General features: G+C 49.0%; 1 protein-coding gene across 1 annotated transcript in view; it reads left to right on the forward strand.

The window, feature by feature from the left end:
* Window positions 1–868: 868 nt before the first annotated feature.
* Kcnk1 (potassium two pore domain channel subfamily K member 1) overlaps window positions 869–16,771 on the forward strand; it is a 43,412-nt gene continuing 27,509 nt past the window's right edge. The window contains exon 1 of the mRNA XM_034522545.2: window positions 869–1,525. Coding sequence (XP_034378436.1) covers window positions 1,171–1,525 — 355 coding nt within the window. The 5' untranslated portion in view covers window positions 869–1,170. The remainder of the gene's footprint in view (window positions 1,526–16,771) is intronic.

The raw sequence follows: 16,771 nt of genomic DNA on the forward strand, positions 1-16,771 counted from the left end.
CTCTCTCTCTCTCTCTCTCTCTCTCTCTCTCTCTCTCTCTCTCTCTCTCTCTCTCTTCCTGCTACTTGCCAATCCAGATGTAGAACACTCAGCTCCTTCACCAGCACGGTGTCTGCCTGTGTGCTACCATCTTCCCAGTCATGACAATCATGGACTAACCCTCTAAAACTGTAAGGCAGACCCAGGTCAGTGTTTTCCTTTATGAGAGTGGCTGTGGTCATGTGCTCTCTTCACAGCAATATAACCCTAACTAGGACAATAGGTGCGATGTATGACATGACATATAGGATAGGATACTGCCATGCTGAGTCTTATGCATGTGACTGTTATCTTTCTCTAGGAAGTGTCACAGAGTCAGGTCCCACACATCCCCCTCTGTGACTCCAGAAGCACACATGTCTATGCAGAAATAAAGAATTCATAATACAACCTCACCCACTATCAGTTCCTCGCTGCTCCAGTGCACATTTCCATTTTTATCTCCTGACCATGAAGCCCCTGAGGTTTGGGGTGCTGTTTAAGCTAAAATCCAGAAACTGTGTTTTAAAGTATTAGACTTCCCTTTTACCCTCAGACCCTTTCTGTTCCAGGCGAAGGTTGGAGTCAGGAGAGGTTTCAAGTTTCTTTTTAGAGTGGGGTTCAGTGTATTTTTAATAGTCCGGGCAGCAAATGGCTCAGCTGTCCAGCCAACAAGACAAAGGAAGACAGGATCTATCTGTGCCCTTGGTATTTGGCTATAGCAGCTTTAATCAGGAAGAATGCTTGGGGGGTAAAGTGGCTAGGATAGGGGCTTGAGTGGACACGTGCTGTTGCTCAGAAATGGCTGGCGCGCGCGCACACACACACACACACACACACACACACACACACACACACACAGAGCTCAGGCCTGCTGGCTGCACTGGGGAAGGGAAGAGGGAGCCAGGCAGCCTCAGGGTGGCCTGGCCAGGGTCTGGCGCCACCAAACCTGCACTTTCCGGTTTCGGAAGCCAGGTAGGGGGCGCGGACAGCCAGCAGCTCCCGCCAAGTGGGTGAGAGCTCTCCGCCCCGACCAACTCCGGCTACCTGAGCCGGCATCCACGTCACCGCCACATCATCTGGCCTCTTGTATTTCCACGGAACCAGGAAAGGGAGCGGCGGCGGGAGGCGCGGAGCGCGGGCGCCGGGAAGATGCTGCAGTCTCTGGCCGGCAGCTCGTGCGTGCGCCTGGTGGAGCGGCACCGCTCGGCCTGGTGCTTCGGCTTCCTGGTGCTGGGCTACCTGCTCTACCTGGTGTTCGGCGCCGTGGTCTTCTCGTCCGTGGAGCTGCCCTACGAGGACCTGCTGCGCCAGGAACTGCGCAAGCTGAAGCGGCGCTTCCTGGAGGAGCACGAGTGCCTGTCGGAGCCGCAGCTGGAGCAGTTCCTGGGCCGCGTGCTGGAGGCCAGCAATTATGGAGTGTCGGTGCTCAGCAACGCCTCGGGGAATTGGAATTGGGACTTCACCTCGGCGCTCTTCTTCGCTAGCACGGTGCTCTCCACCACAGGTAGGGCCGCTGCTGCCACCTCACCCCGAACCCTGTCGTCCCCAGGCCTCCCCTGGGCGCATCCTGCGGTGGCTCGCAGTGGCAGCAGCCAGCGAGGTGACCTCGGAGCACGATTTGGGTGTTGCAGCAGTTACACTTTGAGAATGGTCTCAATCTCCCTGGACCTTGAGGCTGCAGGGGTCTCATTTGCTGCTCTGTACTTGTGAGGACCCTGAACTGATGGGAGGGTAGGTCCCCGACATTCTGTCCTGACAACTGAGCAGTAAGGCCAGGGGATGAAAGAGAGTATCTAGTGCTTAAGGAGGTTCATCTCTTCCTGGCCCTATCCAGAGACCCCAGGCTGAGGAACCTACCAATGACCCTTGGATGGGTCACCTTCATGACTGTGACTCCCTTCCCTACTGTAGACCTATTTCAGCTTCTTTGGATCTGTTTTGGGGACAGTGGTGACATCACTCTGCTCTCTGCAGGTGACCTCTAAGCAGACTGGCCTATGGGGGTTTCAGAGTAGAAGGAAGGGTGGGAGAAGGGAAGATAGTTTCACTTGGCCTGGGCCCCACACAGTGAGGTTTCCTGAATCAGCAGCTATTTCAACTTCAGGTGTGTTGAGCTTCTACTTTGAGGCTCCACGGTCTGCAGGAGGCTTAGAAATCCAGCTGAGTATACATGTCCCGAGGCACAGCAGTTATACTAGATGTAGAAAGACCAGGTTTTGTTAGTGGTGGCTAGCCATGCGTGCAGGTTAGGAAGGACATAATGGGTGTGTGAACAGCCAGAGGGACTCTCAAAGGGCCTCAGCCTCAGTACCATCCCTTCTTCTTATGCATGAGATCCAGTCTTTGAAATGGCCACTTTTGGCAGGCACAAGGTCACACAGTGCCCAGGGACACTCTGGAATTGGGCCTTAGGAGTTCTTGCCAGGAACAGTGTGTTATGCCCCTGCCCCACCTTTACAAGTGACTCAACTGCACCTGGGTTACTCCTTCACCCTCCTCTCTGCCTTTCAGGCTGGCTCTTTACAACCTCCTTTGGGCTGCAGCCTGGTAAATTATTATTAATTATCCAATAATGAGTAGACACACAATCTCCAGCCAGATCATGTATATTTATTGTTTGGAAATCTGGGGTGAGTTCCTGAACTTGTAATAGACACGGGAAGAGTTCTAGGCTGTGTTGTGGTATTTTAAAACTGTGTCAAATGAATGCCCAAACAAGACAAACCTGTTGGCTCACTTTCCAAAGAAAGTCTGCTCCTCCCCTGCTGCCCACAGTCCAGGCTTTATCTCAACATCACCAAGACCATTCAGGTCTCTTGGGATTCTATTTGTGTCAGAGTGTAAATCCCTCCTCCTCCACAGACATGAATATTTACAGAAAGTTCACAACTGGCTCACAATGTTGGCTGCAGTTTGAAAATGAAGACTGCCCTTACCTGACAGTCAGGGATAAGAAGTGCCAGGAGAAAAAAAAAAAAAAAAAAGAACGCTTTTTCCTAGGTGGTGTTTGTAGGCAGTGCTGAGGTTCTTGTATAATCATGCGTTTCTATGCGTCAAAAGCTAGTTCAGATCCTATTTCTTCTGGGAAATATTTGTCTGTTTGATGTGAGCACAGTCCCTATAATTAGAAAGCATCCTAACAACTCCTGAAATATTCGGTGGGAAGAGGGGTCGTATTGGTATTCGTATTCGTATTGCATTCGTATTGCATTGTCTTTCTGAGGAAGAAAGTCTGTACTGTGGTGTTGGAACAAGGGTTCATTTAAGAAAGGAGAGCAAGGGGCACTTAGGGATAAGTCAGACAAAGGAGGAGACTCTCCATGTATAAAACCAGCTGATTAGTGAACCGGGCATTCTGAACTGAGTACTGAGAGTCAAAGTCCCTCCCCACTGGGTTTTGAGCTGATGCCATCGTAGGACACATTTGATAGCACCTATGGTTTCCAAAAATGGTTTTGTGGCAGAGATGCAGACGATGCTAAGATTGCAGCTGGTGGGTTTCATTGCTGAGAAACTTTTCTGCAAGAGAAGACCTCAGATGGCCTGCAGCCACCCTTTTCTCCGGCAGGTACTAGTCGTGTGCTTTCAACAGTAAACTTTTAGTGGTTGAAGGTGATTGTTGGCTAGTTCGGTCCTTTCCTGGTTTGTCTGGGTTGGTAAGGGCAGGTTTCACAAAGATACACTTCTGCTGGCCTTGCCACCTGGGGAAACTGAGGCAGGTGGGTTGCTGTGCTTTTGAGGCTAGTGCGTATTAAGTAAGACCTTGTTTCCCAGTCCCTACTAAACCCAAACCACAGCAAACCCCATAAAGACACCCTGGCTGGCTGCCATTGTTGTAGCATAGGCTAACAAGGGTTTTGTTCAGTGTCTGCTGGCCCCCATGGCACCAGCTTCCATCGATGGAAGGAAATGGGTGAAATGTCCCCAGTCCTTTTAGAAAAGGCCTGAGGATAACACAATTCCTCACTGGTCTACAGCTATGCTCTGGATGTGCCTATTCTCTGAAGTTAAACAGGGTGGAAATAAGCAGAGTGTACTTGGATGGGGAGTATATTGTGCTATCCTTAGCAAACAGTGGAATCTGTTTTTATCTCCCTGGGTAGAGGAGACAAGGTGGTTGCTTCTCCTTATGGCAAGGTTCTTGGCTGAGACACCAGACAAGGAGAGGCATCTCCACTTATTCGCTGTTCTCAGAAGTGGCATGGCAGCCTCTGGCAATACATGTGTGACATTTCTACCTTCTGTTTATAAAGTGGGCTCTCCTGCCCACTCTATGAGGGTCCCTCCGAGGAGCCCTATTCTGGGACAAGAGGGAAGAGAACTGAGCCATGGTCTTCCCACTAATGTGGAGGAGCAGCCCTGAATGCCATCGACCTTGATTCCAGTGAGACTTCAGGACAGCGTCTCAAAATCATGTGAGACCTGAGTAATGGATGCTAGCACCAGGCTTTTCCAAGGGAAGTGGGCGTGCAAGGGAAAGAGACCAGGGCACCTGTGCACCTTCTATACAAGGAAACCACATTTGGGCTCTTGGAGAACGAGAGATAAATTATGCTAGTGTCATCAGTAGCTCTGTAAAACTTTTATCCACATTATTGTTATTATTAATTCTTAGCTCCCTCCCTCTCTCCCTCCCTCCCTCTCTCCCTCCTTCCCTCTCTTTCCCTCCCTCTCTCCTTCCCTCCCTCTCTCCCTCCTTCCCTCTCTTTCCCTCCCTCTCTCCCTTCTCTCTCACTCCCTCCCTCTCTTCCCCTCCCTCTCTCCCTTCCTTCCCTTTCCTCTCTCCCACCTCCTTTTCTCCCTCCTTTTCTCCCTTCTCCTCCTTCCCTCCCTTTCTCACCATCCCTCCCTCCCTTTCTTTCCCTCCCTCTCTCCTCCCTCCTTTTCTTCCTCCCTCTCTCCCTCTCTCCTTCCTGCCCTTTTTCCCTCCCTCCCTTTCTCTTTCTCTTTTTCTCCCTCCCTCTCTCTGACCCTGTCATTGATGCTTTGCTTTGTTCAGTGCTGGGTCTCAAACTCCAGGCCTCACACTATGCTAAGTGTTCAGAAAGCACTAATTAAACCCCAAGACCTTTGTTTGTCTTTACTTAGAATCTCACTAGGCTGCCCAGGCCTTTTCTGTAGCCCACACAGGTAAGCTTTGAACTCCATATCAACTTGTCTCAACCTCTTGAGTAGCTGGGGTGGAAGGCCTGGATCACCAGGCTTAGCTGCCATTCATCCTTAGGAGCAATGTGAGTGGAGGGTGGACTATGGGTTTGCTGTCTCCTGCACTCCTGCAGACGGGGCCATGGCAGGATGAAGGGAGTCTTATAAATGCAGTGTTAGGATTTAAATGAGCTACCCTTTGTTTCTTCTCAATGCATGGGTCACATGACAGAGTATGTTCTGCCATCTTAAAAAAAAAAAATGCCTTTTTCTGCTTTAAGACTCATCTAAGCCAGAAAAACCAGATTCACACTTGTATTCCATGTCCTAGAGAAGCTGAGGCAGAAGGATTGCTGAGAGTTCAAAAACAGCACCAGCTATAGAGTAGAACTCTGTCACAAAAAATCAAGTGAAAAAAATGTCCAAAAGAGAATTGTTTGAGGGTGTTTTGACACTAGGCTTACTATTTGGGGGTGTTTTGACACCAGGCTTTGGGTTCATCAGGGCAGCAACTATCTGATCACTAGTGGTTTTAAATGTGGGGTGGGAACAGGTAATAAGGGGGTGCTTCCTGATCCCTTTAAACCTGTTGTCAGTAGGGGAAATGTGTCATTGCCCTCAGCTAGTGTTTACAAGATGTCTAGGACAGACAGGGAACATTAGCGCCTGGTGTGCAGCTACACCCACAGCTTTGTGAGGCCTGACGTGTGTGGTCCCCATATTTTCAAACAACTGGGGGGAAAACAGCAAAAGCAAAATATAAAACTGAACACAATACAAGTTGGCAACAATCCACCTTCCTGGTGTGTAAGAAGTCTACTGACTCAGCCACACCTGTCATTTCTGTGTTCCTTATGGCTATTCTCTGGAACAATTGGAAGGTTGTCATGGAAACCACAGGGCCCCACACACCCTAAAACACCTGCTCTTTATGTCTTTACAAAGCAAGTTTCAGACACCTGTTAGGAATGTTCTGGAAGGAGCTCTGGGAGCTGCTGTGAGTGCCCTTCACTTTTGCCTCCTTGCCATCAGACAGATTCAGTGGTGTTCCTCAAAGTTCCCTGGGGGCTGCTAAGGTGGATGCCACGTCACCTCTGAGATATTGGTCCCCAGCAAGCCTTCTGGGAAACTGATGGCTATAGGTAGATATCCAAAATTACTTAGGCAAGTCTGTGACACATCCCCATTCTTTCTGAAGGGCAACAAAGCCATGCGTCACACTGGGATTATTTATCAAAAGTGAGTGTAGAGTATTGTGCTGTATGCTGGTCACCCCAGCATTTCAGAAGTGGAGGATTGGGAACGCAGGGATAGGCTTGTCTATGTGAGATCCTGTCTCAACAAAACCAGACCAAATCAGAGTGCAGTAAATATGTATTTTATCTAGAACAGGAATGAGAGCAAACAATCACTAAGAAAGTCTTCATTAGCCAGGGTGGAGCTGTAGCCCTGGAGGCAGCGTGAAAGCTCCGGCTTCTCTGAAGAACCATGTTGGTCTCTCTATCTTTTAGATTTGTCTTAAATTATGTGTCTGTATATGATTGTGTCTGTGTATAATTGTGTACACATGAGTGCAGCTATTATCAGAGGCCAGAAGAGGGGGTTAGATTCTCTGGAGCAAGAGAGGAATTATAGGTGGCTGTGAGCCCATCTACTTAACAAAGGTGCTGGGAACTGAACTTGAGTCCTCTGTGAGAGCAGAACAGGCTCTTAACTCATCTCTTGGAGTCATCTCTCCAGCCCTGGTCTTGGCTTTCATCCATTGAGCTGTTTTGTGAGCCCATGCAGGCTGAAGTGGGAAGGGACGAATGCAGGCAAACATGGGAGACAGGCAGCAGAAAGACAGAAGGACCAGGACCTACAAAAAGTTCTAAAGATTGCGGGCTGTGGACCGCATCACCTTTTCACAGAGCAGAGGCGGGGCCTGAAACCCGCAGGCTGAATCCTCTGCTTAGCTCACAGCCGTGAGTGACCCAGCTATAACTTGACGTGGAGCTGAATCTTTCTTAGCCTCTTAGCAGAAGGTTGTTTCGGGCCCGACCGAGTCTGCCAAAAGCTCCCATGCTTAAGTCCTAGCTGGAAACCTGGAGCAGGGTCTGGGTTTAGAGATAGGGCTGGAAAGATCGGTAAGTGAAAAATGAGGACCCAGCTGGAAACCAGCCACCTGTCAGACAGGGAACCCTGAGAAGAAACTCGCTTGCTGGCACCTTGATGTTGGACTTCCGGCCTCTAGGGTTGGGATTCCGGAAGTAGACGGTAAATTTCTGTTTTAGAGCACCAGTCTGTGGTCTTGTGCAGTAAGAACCCTAACAAAGAAGCAGGGGTCTTTTGTCTGGTTCCTGTTTGTGTTTGTTTGTTTTTGTTGTTTTCTGTTTTTTGTCCTTTAGACAGAGTGTATGGGGAAGGTCAGACATAGGAGCAAAAGAAACAAAAGTTTTCAGGGTGTGGGTCTCACACCTGTAATCCTGGCACTATGGAAGGGAAGCAGAGTGTCTTAGTCAGGGTTTTGATTTCTGCACAAAACATCATGACCAAGAAGCAAGTTAGGGAGGAAAGGGTTTATTCAGCTTACACTTCCACATTGCTGTTCATCACCAAAGGAAGTCAGGACTGGAACTCAAGCAGGTCAGGAAGCAGGAGCTGATGCAGAGGCCATGGAGGGATGCTGCTTACTGCCTTGCTTCCCCTGGCTTGCTCAGCCTGCTTTCTTATAGAACCTAGGACTACCAGCCCAGGGATGGCTCCACCCACAATGGGCTGGGCCTCCCCCCCCCGCCCCCCTTGATCACTAATTGGGAAAATGCCTTACAGCTGGATCTCATGGAGGTATTTCCTCAAGGGAGGCTCCTTTCTCTGTGATAACTCCAGCTTGTGTCAAGTTGACACACAAAACCAGCCAGCACACAAAGCAAAGAAAAAAATTTCTAAGTCTTTGCTCTTGTAAGCCTTATGCATGGACCGCAAACAGGACATTACCCCTGCAGAGCCAAATATAGCTACAGATGCCCTTGAGCCAAAAGCCACACTTTGGCATGCTCCTACTTAAGAACACTAACGGGTTGTGTGTGTGTGTGTGAATTCTTGTGCCATCCTAAGGACCTGAATTCAATCCCTCAGCACTCAGATCAAAAGCCCACACAGTCCACTCCAGCTCTTCAGGAGGCAGAGGCATGGGGATCGCTGGTACTTGCTTGTTTGTCAGTCCAGCCTCAGATACAGTAAGAGATCCTGTCTCTGGGGGTGGGATAGGGGGTGGGATAGGGGGTGGGACAGGGGGTGGGATCAGGTGAAAACAGATAAAGAGGGTGTCTGGCATCCTCCTCTGGCTTCTGTGCCCACACGGGCATGTACTTGCACATAGGTGGACACACACACACACACACACACACACTGTACGTAATAAACTCTACGAGAGCTTCTAGCTAACATCGATCAAGGAGAGAGAACAAACACTTAGGCTTAAATGCATAAACCCATCCCGTCTGTTCTACATGAAATCTTTAGTCTCTCAGTATCTCAAAGGGTGTTTTTACCCTTCAGGCCCAAACTTGCTGTTTCTCTACTTATTTATAGAACTTGGAACATACTGTGACAACCGAGTGGCCATGGATTTCAGGCAACTCCATCTTTGCTTTTAATAACAGAACTGCGAGACTTGTTAGGAATAGAATCTTCCCTTGTGCTATTAGCCCATCCGGAGCAGTGAAGCCCTCAGGACACTGTGGGAGGAAGAGCATCTACAACACTGACTGGTGTTGGGGGAGGGTCTGTGACCTGCAGGACACAATCGACATTATCCAGACCAAAGCAGGTAGAGTTACCCTTAGTCAGTTCTTTTGACCCATTCCTTTAAAAAGGTATTTCAAAAGGTGTCTCCCAGCATATGGCTGGCTTCAGGGACAGACCCACAGTTGACACTAGATGCTCTTTTGGCATGGTTAGAGTGGCAATCTGCTGGATCTTATTTTCAAGTGACATCCATAAATGGTTACTGCATTAGTGGCTTTTCCCATCCCTGTAACGGAATCTCCAACAGAGGTAACTTACGGAAAGAATGGTTTGTTTCAGCTCAGTGTTTGAGGGCACGGTCGTCAGGGAAGGTCTGATGGCGGGGAGGGAGGTAGCTGGCCACTCAGTGACAACTCAGAGAGAGGTGGATGCTGGTGTAGAGCTTTCTTACTGCTATACATTCCAGGACCCCAGCTCATGGGATGGTGCCGACTACATTTAGGGTGGATTTATTTTTAAGCCTCAGTTAGCCAATCTCACAGGCATGCTCAGAGGTTCATCTTCTAGGACATTTTAGATCCTGCCAACGTGACATTCAGGATTAATCATCACAACAGTTATAGCCAGACCCTTGCAGTGTGGAGTAGGGTCACCCAGACCCTTGTAGTGTGGAGTAGGGTCACCCAGACTCTTGCAATATGGAGTAGGGTCACCCAGACTCTTACAGTGTGGAGTAGTGTCACTCAGACCCTTGCAGTGGGGACTAGGCTCCACCCTGTCTATGCCCAGGTGGTGAAGCACACAGTGTTTGAGTATTCCGCTCCCCTGAACCTTTCCTTTGCCCTGGGCTCAGCTTGGCTCTGACCTTTCCTGTTCATTTTAGGGAGACCATGTCCTTGCTGTTGGTAGCCACTTTGTCAGTGGCCTGTTGCTGGGATATGACCCTGGCCAGAGGTCTATAAGAAGGTCAAGGGTGGGGAATTGGGCTGGCAGGCTTGTCTGCTCTTTTCTAGTTCTACTGTGTTCACACACTTTCATTTGCAAAACTGATGACTTCCATGTTGATGAGGTGAGCAGACCCCTGCTGGACATTGGCCACGCCTTGCAGTTTGCTCTGCTAGATCTCAGACAGTTTGTGATTCCTAGTTACCTGTTCTGCTTGGGCTGGAAATTAGAAGCCTGACCCCAGAAGGCTACTTCGTAGTGAATAGTGTCAGTAACACAGCTGGAGTCACTTAGAACACAAGTCTCCTATTTGTGACTCAGTTTCCCAATCTGTAGAGGCATGGTTCCCAAGGATAATATAAGTAAAGTGCTCAGAACCACACGTGGCCTGTGGGACTTAATGAATGGGAGCGAGAGCTGTTATTATTAATTTGAAGGCTCACGACAGTTGTTCACTAGAACATGTGGTCTGTTATTAACTTGCGGCGTGTCTCTGATGGGGACAGTCCACGATACCTTTGGCGTTGTCTGTACAGTGGTTTCTATATTGGGTCAATTAATGTGGGTGACACCCCATTGGCTAGGACCTTAGATTGAATGAAAGGTAGAAAGTGAGCCAAGTACCAGCCTCCATCTCCCTGCCTCCTGACGATAGATGCCTGTGATCAGCTGCCTCATGCTCCAGCTGCCAGGCCTCCCACTGTGAACGACAGTACCCTCACACTGAGCCCAGATAGAATGTGTCTTTGGTGACTTTTGTCTGTCATAGCAACAAGGGAAGTGATGGACACAGTTGGTCAGTTCAGTGGAAAGCAGGACACGCTCACAGTTTCTCAGACGTTCTCTGAAGTGGCTCAGTTGGTAGTAGAGTGCTTGCCTAGCGGGCACAGTCCTTGGTTCAGTCCTCAGCACCACATAAACCTAGTGTGCTGGCATGTGCCTATAATCCCAGCACCCAGGAAGCAAGGGCAGGAGGGTTTGCTGAGTCTGAGGCCAGCCTAGGCTACATAATAAGATACCGTCTCAGGGAAAATGTGTGGGGTTGTTCTGTGGAGACAAGGTTGAAGGCCCCAGTTGTGATGTGCCTTCTGTACCCACGCATTCACGGGCTCTACAGTTTCTTCTTGTTTTCTTGAGGTCTGTTGAAGCTTCTTCTGGCTCTGGTTGTGTTTGTAGTAAAGGCTGAAAGAGGTTACAGGGGAGGTACAAGGAATGCTCTCCTCCCCAGAAGACCCCACCCGAGAGTTTCTGAACATGGCACACAGGTCTCGGGTCCTCTTAGAAGTGGAATTTGTTGAGGTTTTTGTCCTTCCAACCTTACCCTGCTTCTTGCCCTTTCTCCTAGCTGTTTAGCTCTCCACCTACAATGGGTGGCACAACCAAAGAGCTGTGTGTTAGCCAGAGCTGAGTGAGACTCCAGGACCAGGAGACAGATATTGTGGGACCATCCTTGCTTGCTGTGGGTTGGAAAGCCCTGGCAGATCTTGAGGGAACAGGTAACATGTTCCTGAAGGTTTTCCCATGTGTGTGTGTGTGTGTGTGTGTGTGTGTGTGTGTGTGTGTGTGTGACTGACTAGGATAAGGCCCTTCTCTATAGACATTATATGTCCAAGAAAGAGCTGGCTTGGTGTGTGAGGTCTGGCATCCAGCCATAGCCTTTGAACTTGGGGTCCTTGTAGATTGTGTTACATCAGGTACACTCAGCTACAATGGAGGTATAGTAAGGGTCGTACTTGGAACTGTGGGAGACTGTGCCTGCCATGGTCCCTAGTTTCCTGACTAAGAAAGCAGAATGCTTTTGAGAGATGGATCTGACTTTCACCACTGAGGGGAATAGACAAGAAGAGGAGAGAGAGATTGCAGACAGAGGGAGTGGCTCTCCAGGGTCAGTTGCTGGACAGCTTCTCCATGGTTTTAAGTATTTCAACCTCTGCTAATGAAGAGCATCTAGCATTTGCTTCTGTTTCTAATTTAATAGTGTATAAAGTTATGCAAGAGGTTGAAAAAATAGAACTTTGTATTTTATAGATCCCACAGAGGATACTTAATATTTGATAGCTCATATAAAATGTATGCCATAAAATGTCACACATAAACAGCTGACAGAACGATAGAATAAACACATCCAGCGCGGGTTTAGTGGAGAACGTGAAGGCCACCATAGGGCTGATCTAGGCAGCTTGCTTTTAGGAACTAAATAATGCAAATGTAGAAAGCAAAGTGTGTGTGTGTGTGTGTGTGTGAGAGAGAGAGAGAGAGAGAGAGAGAGAGAGAGAGAGAGAGAGAGAGAATATCACTGTAGGCCTAGCTGGTGTAGAACTCAGAATGTAGACCAGGCTAGTCTTGAGCTCACAGAGATCTACCTAAGAGCTACATAGTGAGACTCTCCGGGGAATTTCCAACCTAATGGCAAATGGCAGGCTGTAGCTCTCAATGGCACTGTTCAGACTTCCCTCGGTTACAATTCCTACGAGACCTCGCCCCATGTCGGGCAGGCAGTGCTGGGGTATACGATCCAGGCTCTTAATTATGCTAGACAAGCCTCTGGTCATTAAGCCTCATGCTACCTTGGTTTGGACGCATTTCTAATGTGGCACATTAGAAAATTCTGCCATATAAATGGATGTTAATTAGTAGCAGAGAAAATTAGAGGATTCACACAAATTATTCCTAAATTTTTGGACATTTAAAAAAAAAATCATTGTAACTGTGAGTGCCTGTGGATGCTGTTCTCTCTCCCTTCTTTCTGTCTGTCTCTTCTCTCTCTCTCTCTCTCTCTCTCTCTCTCTCTCTCTCTCTCTCTCTCGCTCTCTCTCCCATTTACCTCTTCTCTTTTGTTTTCTTCCCTTTCTCTCCTCTTTCCTTCCCCCATATCTCTTTCCCTCTCTCTGCCTCTATTTCTCTGTGTCTCTCTGTCTTTCCTTGTCTCTCTGTTTATCTCTGTTTCTCCTTGTCTGTCTCTGTCTCTTCCCCCTCTCTGTTTCTCTCTATCTCTCCTTGTCTCTGTCTATGTCTCTCTCTGTCTCTTTCCTTCTCTCCTTGTCTGTTTCTCTCTCTGTCTCTCCTTGTCTCTCTCTGTCTCCCTCTGCCTGTTCCCGCCTTCCCCGCTTCCCCTCCATCCCTCCTTCCTTCCCCTCTCTTCTTGCAGTACTGGGGCCTGAACCCAGGACCTCACATCACACATTCTAGACAAGGACTGTTCCACTAAGTCACCTCCTGTCCCCCTTCAGAGGCCTTTGCACGGGCCACCTCACAGTTTGAAGGAATCTTTTCTTCCCACTAGCTGCCTTCCATCCCTTAGGGCATGCTCTCTTTCCCTACCCACTCTTCATGGTGCAGCCTTAGTTTGGAGTAGGAACAGGAGAAGTAAAATGTCTTAAACCAAAATTAAAAGGTTCCAGCATTCCTGTAACCAAAATTCTTCAAGTGCTTGAGTACTGGTTACCAAGGTACTCAATTATTTAAAGAACATGGTTAGGTGGATTAAGTTAATTAAAGACACAGGAGAAGCTGTTCCCAAGCTGCTTGCCTATGTGTCACTGCCGAGTTGCTCCTGGAGGCTCTGAGCTGAGGGAAGGGCCCCTTTACCCCCCACCCTCCATCTAGGCCCTGACAAGTACCACAGAGGCAGCCTGTGGCCTGGCCTGTGCAGCTCCACCAGATGGGCCTCCTAGTGGGCATGGGATGGCAGGGTCCCCTGAAGAAAAGAAGAGCAGGCTGTCAGGATGAGCCATCTGTCACCCACACTGTTCTGGCTCACCTCCTGCTGTGTCAAAGCAGTTGAAGCTTAGTGGTCCAACCACAAAGACAAAGAGCGACTGAAAATGGAAAAACCAGAAAGAGCAGGCCAAAATGGAAGATGAAAAAGTCCGACTTTTTTTCTGGCAGCAGAGGGGAGCTGAGGGAGACAGCCTGAGGATGTCTCCTCTTGTCCCACTGTTTTCTGTGACTGTCTCCTGCCATAGGCAGCACACAGGCTGTCAGCTGATCTTGGTGATGGTGGGGTCTGGCCAAAGTCCCTTCTGAGTGTCACTGGCAAAGACCATGGGAAGGACATGGTGAAGTTATACCATCAAGAGTCAGTCTGGTCGATAAAGATCCAGCGTGATTTCACAAAGAGTGAGACTAACTTTAGTTAGCTAAAACTAACGGCTAATTTTAGTTTATTATTGTTACTCATTTAGTTTAATGTAATCTTTTTGAGACATGGTTTCAGGTGTCCTAGGCTGGCCTTGATCTTGCAGTCAAGAATGACCTTGAACTCCTGATTCAACCTCGTCTGCCTCCAGAGTGCGGGGATCTCAGGCATGAGCCACCATGTGCAGTATATATAGTGCTGGGGATGGAATTTTGGGATTCCTGCATGTCGGGCAAGCACTCGCCTACTGAGCTACATCCCTAGTCCTTCGTGCCTCGTTTTAAGGCAATGCTGTATTCAGATGTGATGAAGTCTAGAAAGATCAAATGCAGGGCAGTAGGTATGGAGGCATCCAGCTGGAGACTGAGTTACGTAAGGGTAAGGGCTGGACTCTCTTCAGGGTCATCTTTAATCTGGTTTCTCCGGAGCTCAGTGCTCCACTTCGGCCACAGGGACCCATTTTCTGAGTTGGGTATTTCCTATTGAGTTCATAGCACAGAGACATTCACGTAAGTTCAGAAAGCCCCCACAGCGCTCTCTGCTGAGGGGAAGAGATGCAGAGGCAGGGTGAACGAGGCCCCTGGCAACATATGTGGGACTCTGCAGGACTTCATGTGGGCTGCAGCGACCTGAGCAGCTGTCTTGGGGAGGGGATGGTATTTGACTCACTGACGCGGGTGAGCTTGGGCTGGTGATGCGGAAAGAAGGCTGTTCTGTCGGGACATCTGCGCAGTGCGCATGCCCAGAGGTAGGCACGAGGCTGTCCATAAAGAGTGAAAATGCAGCCTTCCAGAGTCCAGAGTCCAGAATCACCTGCGCCAACAGCAGCCAGTCCTGGTGAGGTGCAGGTAAATAAAGAAGGGCGGGGCCTTGACTCATGGGCAGCGGGAGTCATTGTTATCTGATGCGTGGCCTGGCCTACCCGCTGTCGAGGACAGGGAAAGCTAAATCAGACAAAGCGGGCTTCTGCCACACTAAACCCAAGGGCCTTGCACTGAGGAGACAGAAGAGACAGAAGAGATACTGCTCACAGGCCCGCGTATGAGAGGTCAGAGAGGTGGGATGGAGGAGCCAAACTGTGTGTAGAGCTTCCCTAAGAGAGTCCTGGCAAACAGCAACAGAGCCTCACGCTGTCAGTAGATTTGTTAGGGTCACAGTCTTGGCCCTGGCAGCCCCCCAATGAGCCAGGATTGGTCACCTGACCTCGGCCGGCCGATTAAAAAGACCAGGAGTAGTGAAAGCACACAAGAAAGGACATTTAGGACCAATGACCCCCAAGTCCCTCTTAAGGACCCCGACAGGAGGTTTAGACTTAAATAGAGGACAAGACGATACAGTGAAGTAGATCTGGTGACGATATTGTCTCACTCATCACTGACCATTGTTATCCAGCTCCTGTCTGTTCTTCTAGGTCTGACAGGTGGTGAGAACTGTGAGATATCCCTTCTTGGGGTATCTCCATCTAGCTGGCCCCATGTTGCAGACTTTTCCTCTTGAGGTTCTTGAGGAGACTCCAGTTTCTTGGGGATCCATTATTTCAATAGTCTGATAGGCAAAGGGAGGGCACAGTGTCTCTTTAGAATATCTATCTTCATTCCTGCCGGGATGGTTACAAAGTTGTTCTTTATCCCTGTGAGCTCAAGGCCAACCTGGTTGCTATAGTGAGGTCCAGGACAGCCAGGGCTATATAGAGATGTCTCACAAACCACGCCCACAAAAGTTGGTTCTCTGATTTCTGCATGCAGGCAATACAGCACCCCCCCACACACACCACTCCACCCCCTGACACCACCCACCCACACCACATACACACACACATCACCCCACCCTACCCCTGATACCCCCCACACACCACAGACACACACAGACACCACACACCACCCCCTGACACCACCACCCTACACCACATACACATATACACACACCACATACCACCCCTTGACACCACCCCCACACATTACATTCACACACACACACACACACACACACACACACACACACGGGCCCCAGGAAACCACAGGTATGGGGATTGCTCCTGGGCAATCCCTCTGAAGTCATTGCTGATAGAACGAAGGACTGAATGCAGCCTCCCTGTTTGCTAATGACAGGTGTATACCTCCTTTGGGACTGTGCATGATTCAGGGCTATAGAATAGAGGAACACCTTGTTCTGAGTGCTCTCAACCCCCAAGGCTAATCAAGACTCATACTTTGAGTGTTCTGTGCAGGTCTTAAAGGGAAGTTGGACTAACTATCCCAGATTCTCATGGATCCAGCTCTGGGGTGATGGGCAAGCTCTCAAGGGTGTAGACTAGTATATGCCTCAGGATGAGTCACAGATGGTATGGGTCCAAGTGGGTAGTCATTCAATTGCTATGCTTCTAATTGTCCCAGTAAAACTGTGACAGCATAGTGAGACCATAACAAAAACCAGTGACAATTCTGCTCTTAGGTGAGCCTTGATGTTCCTGCCCCTTAAAGACATGGCACTCTATGTATGTCTGGACTTCGTGTATAGTTCCTCTTGCTGGGTGGGGAGTTATATCATCAGGATACCGTGTGTGTGTGTGTGTGTGTGTGTGTGTGTGTGTGTGAGAGAGAGAGAGAGAGAGAGAGAGAGAGAGAGAGAGTTATATGTTTGTGTATGTGTTTGTCTGTGTGTGTTTGTATGTATGTGTATGTCTGTGTGTATCTGTGTATGCATGTATGTGTGTGCATGTATGTGTATGTGCATGTATGTGTATGTGTGTGTGCATGTTTGTGTGTGTGTACATGTGTTTACATGCACTGGTGA

This window comes from Arvicanthis niloticus, chromosome 18 (assembly GCF_011762505.2).
Source record: "Arvicanthis niloticus isolate mArvNil1 chromosome 18, mArvNil1.pat.X, whole genome shotgun sequence".
Taxonomy (NCBI): domain Eukaryota; kingdom Metazoa; phylum Chordata; class Mammalia; order Rodentia; family Muridae; genus Arvicanthis; species Arvicanthis niloticus.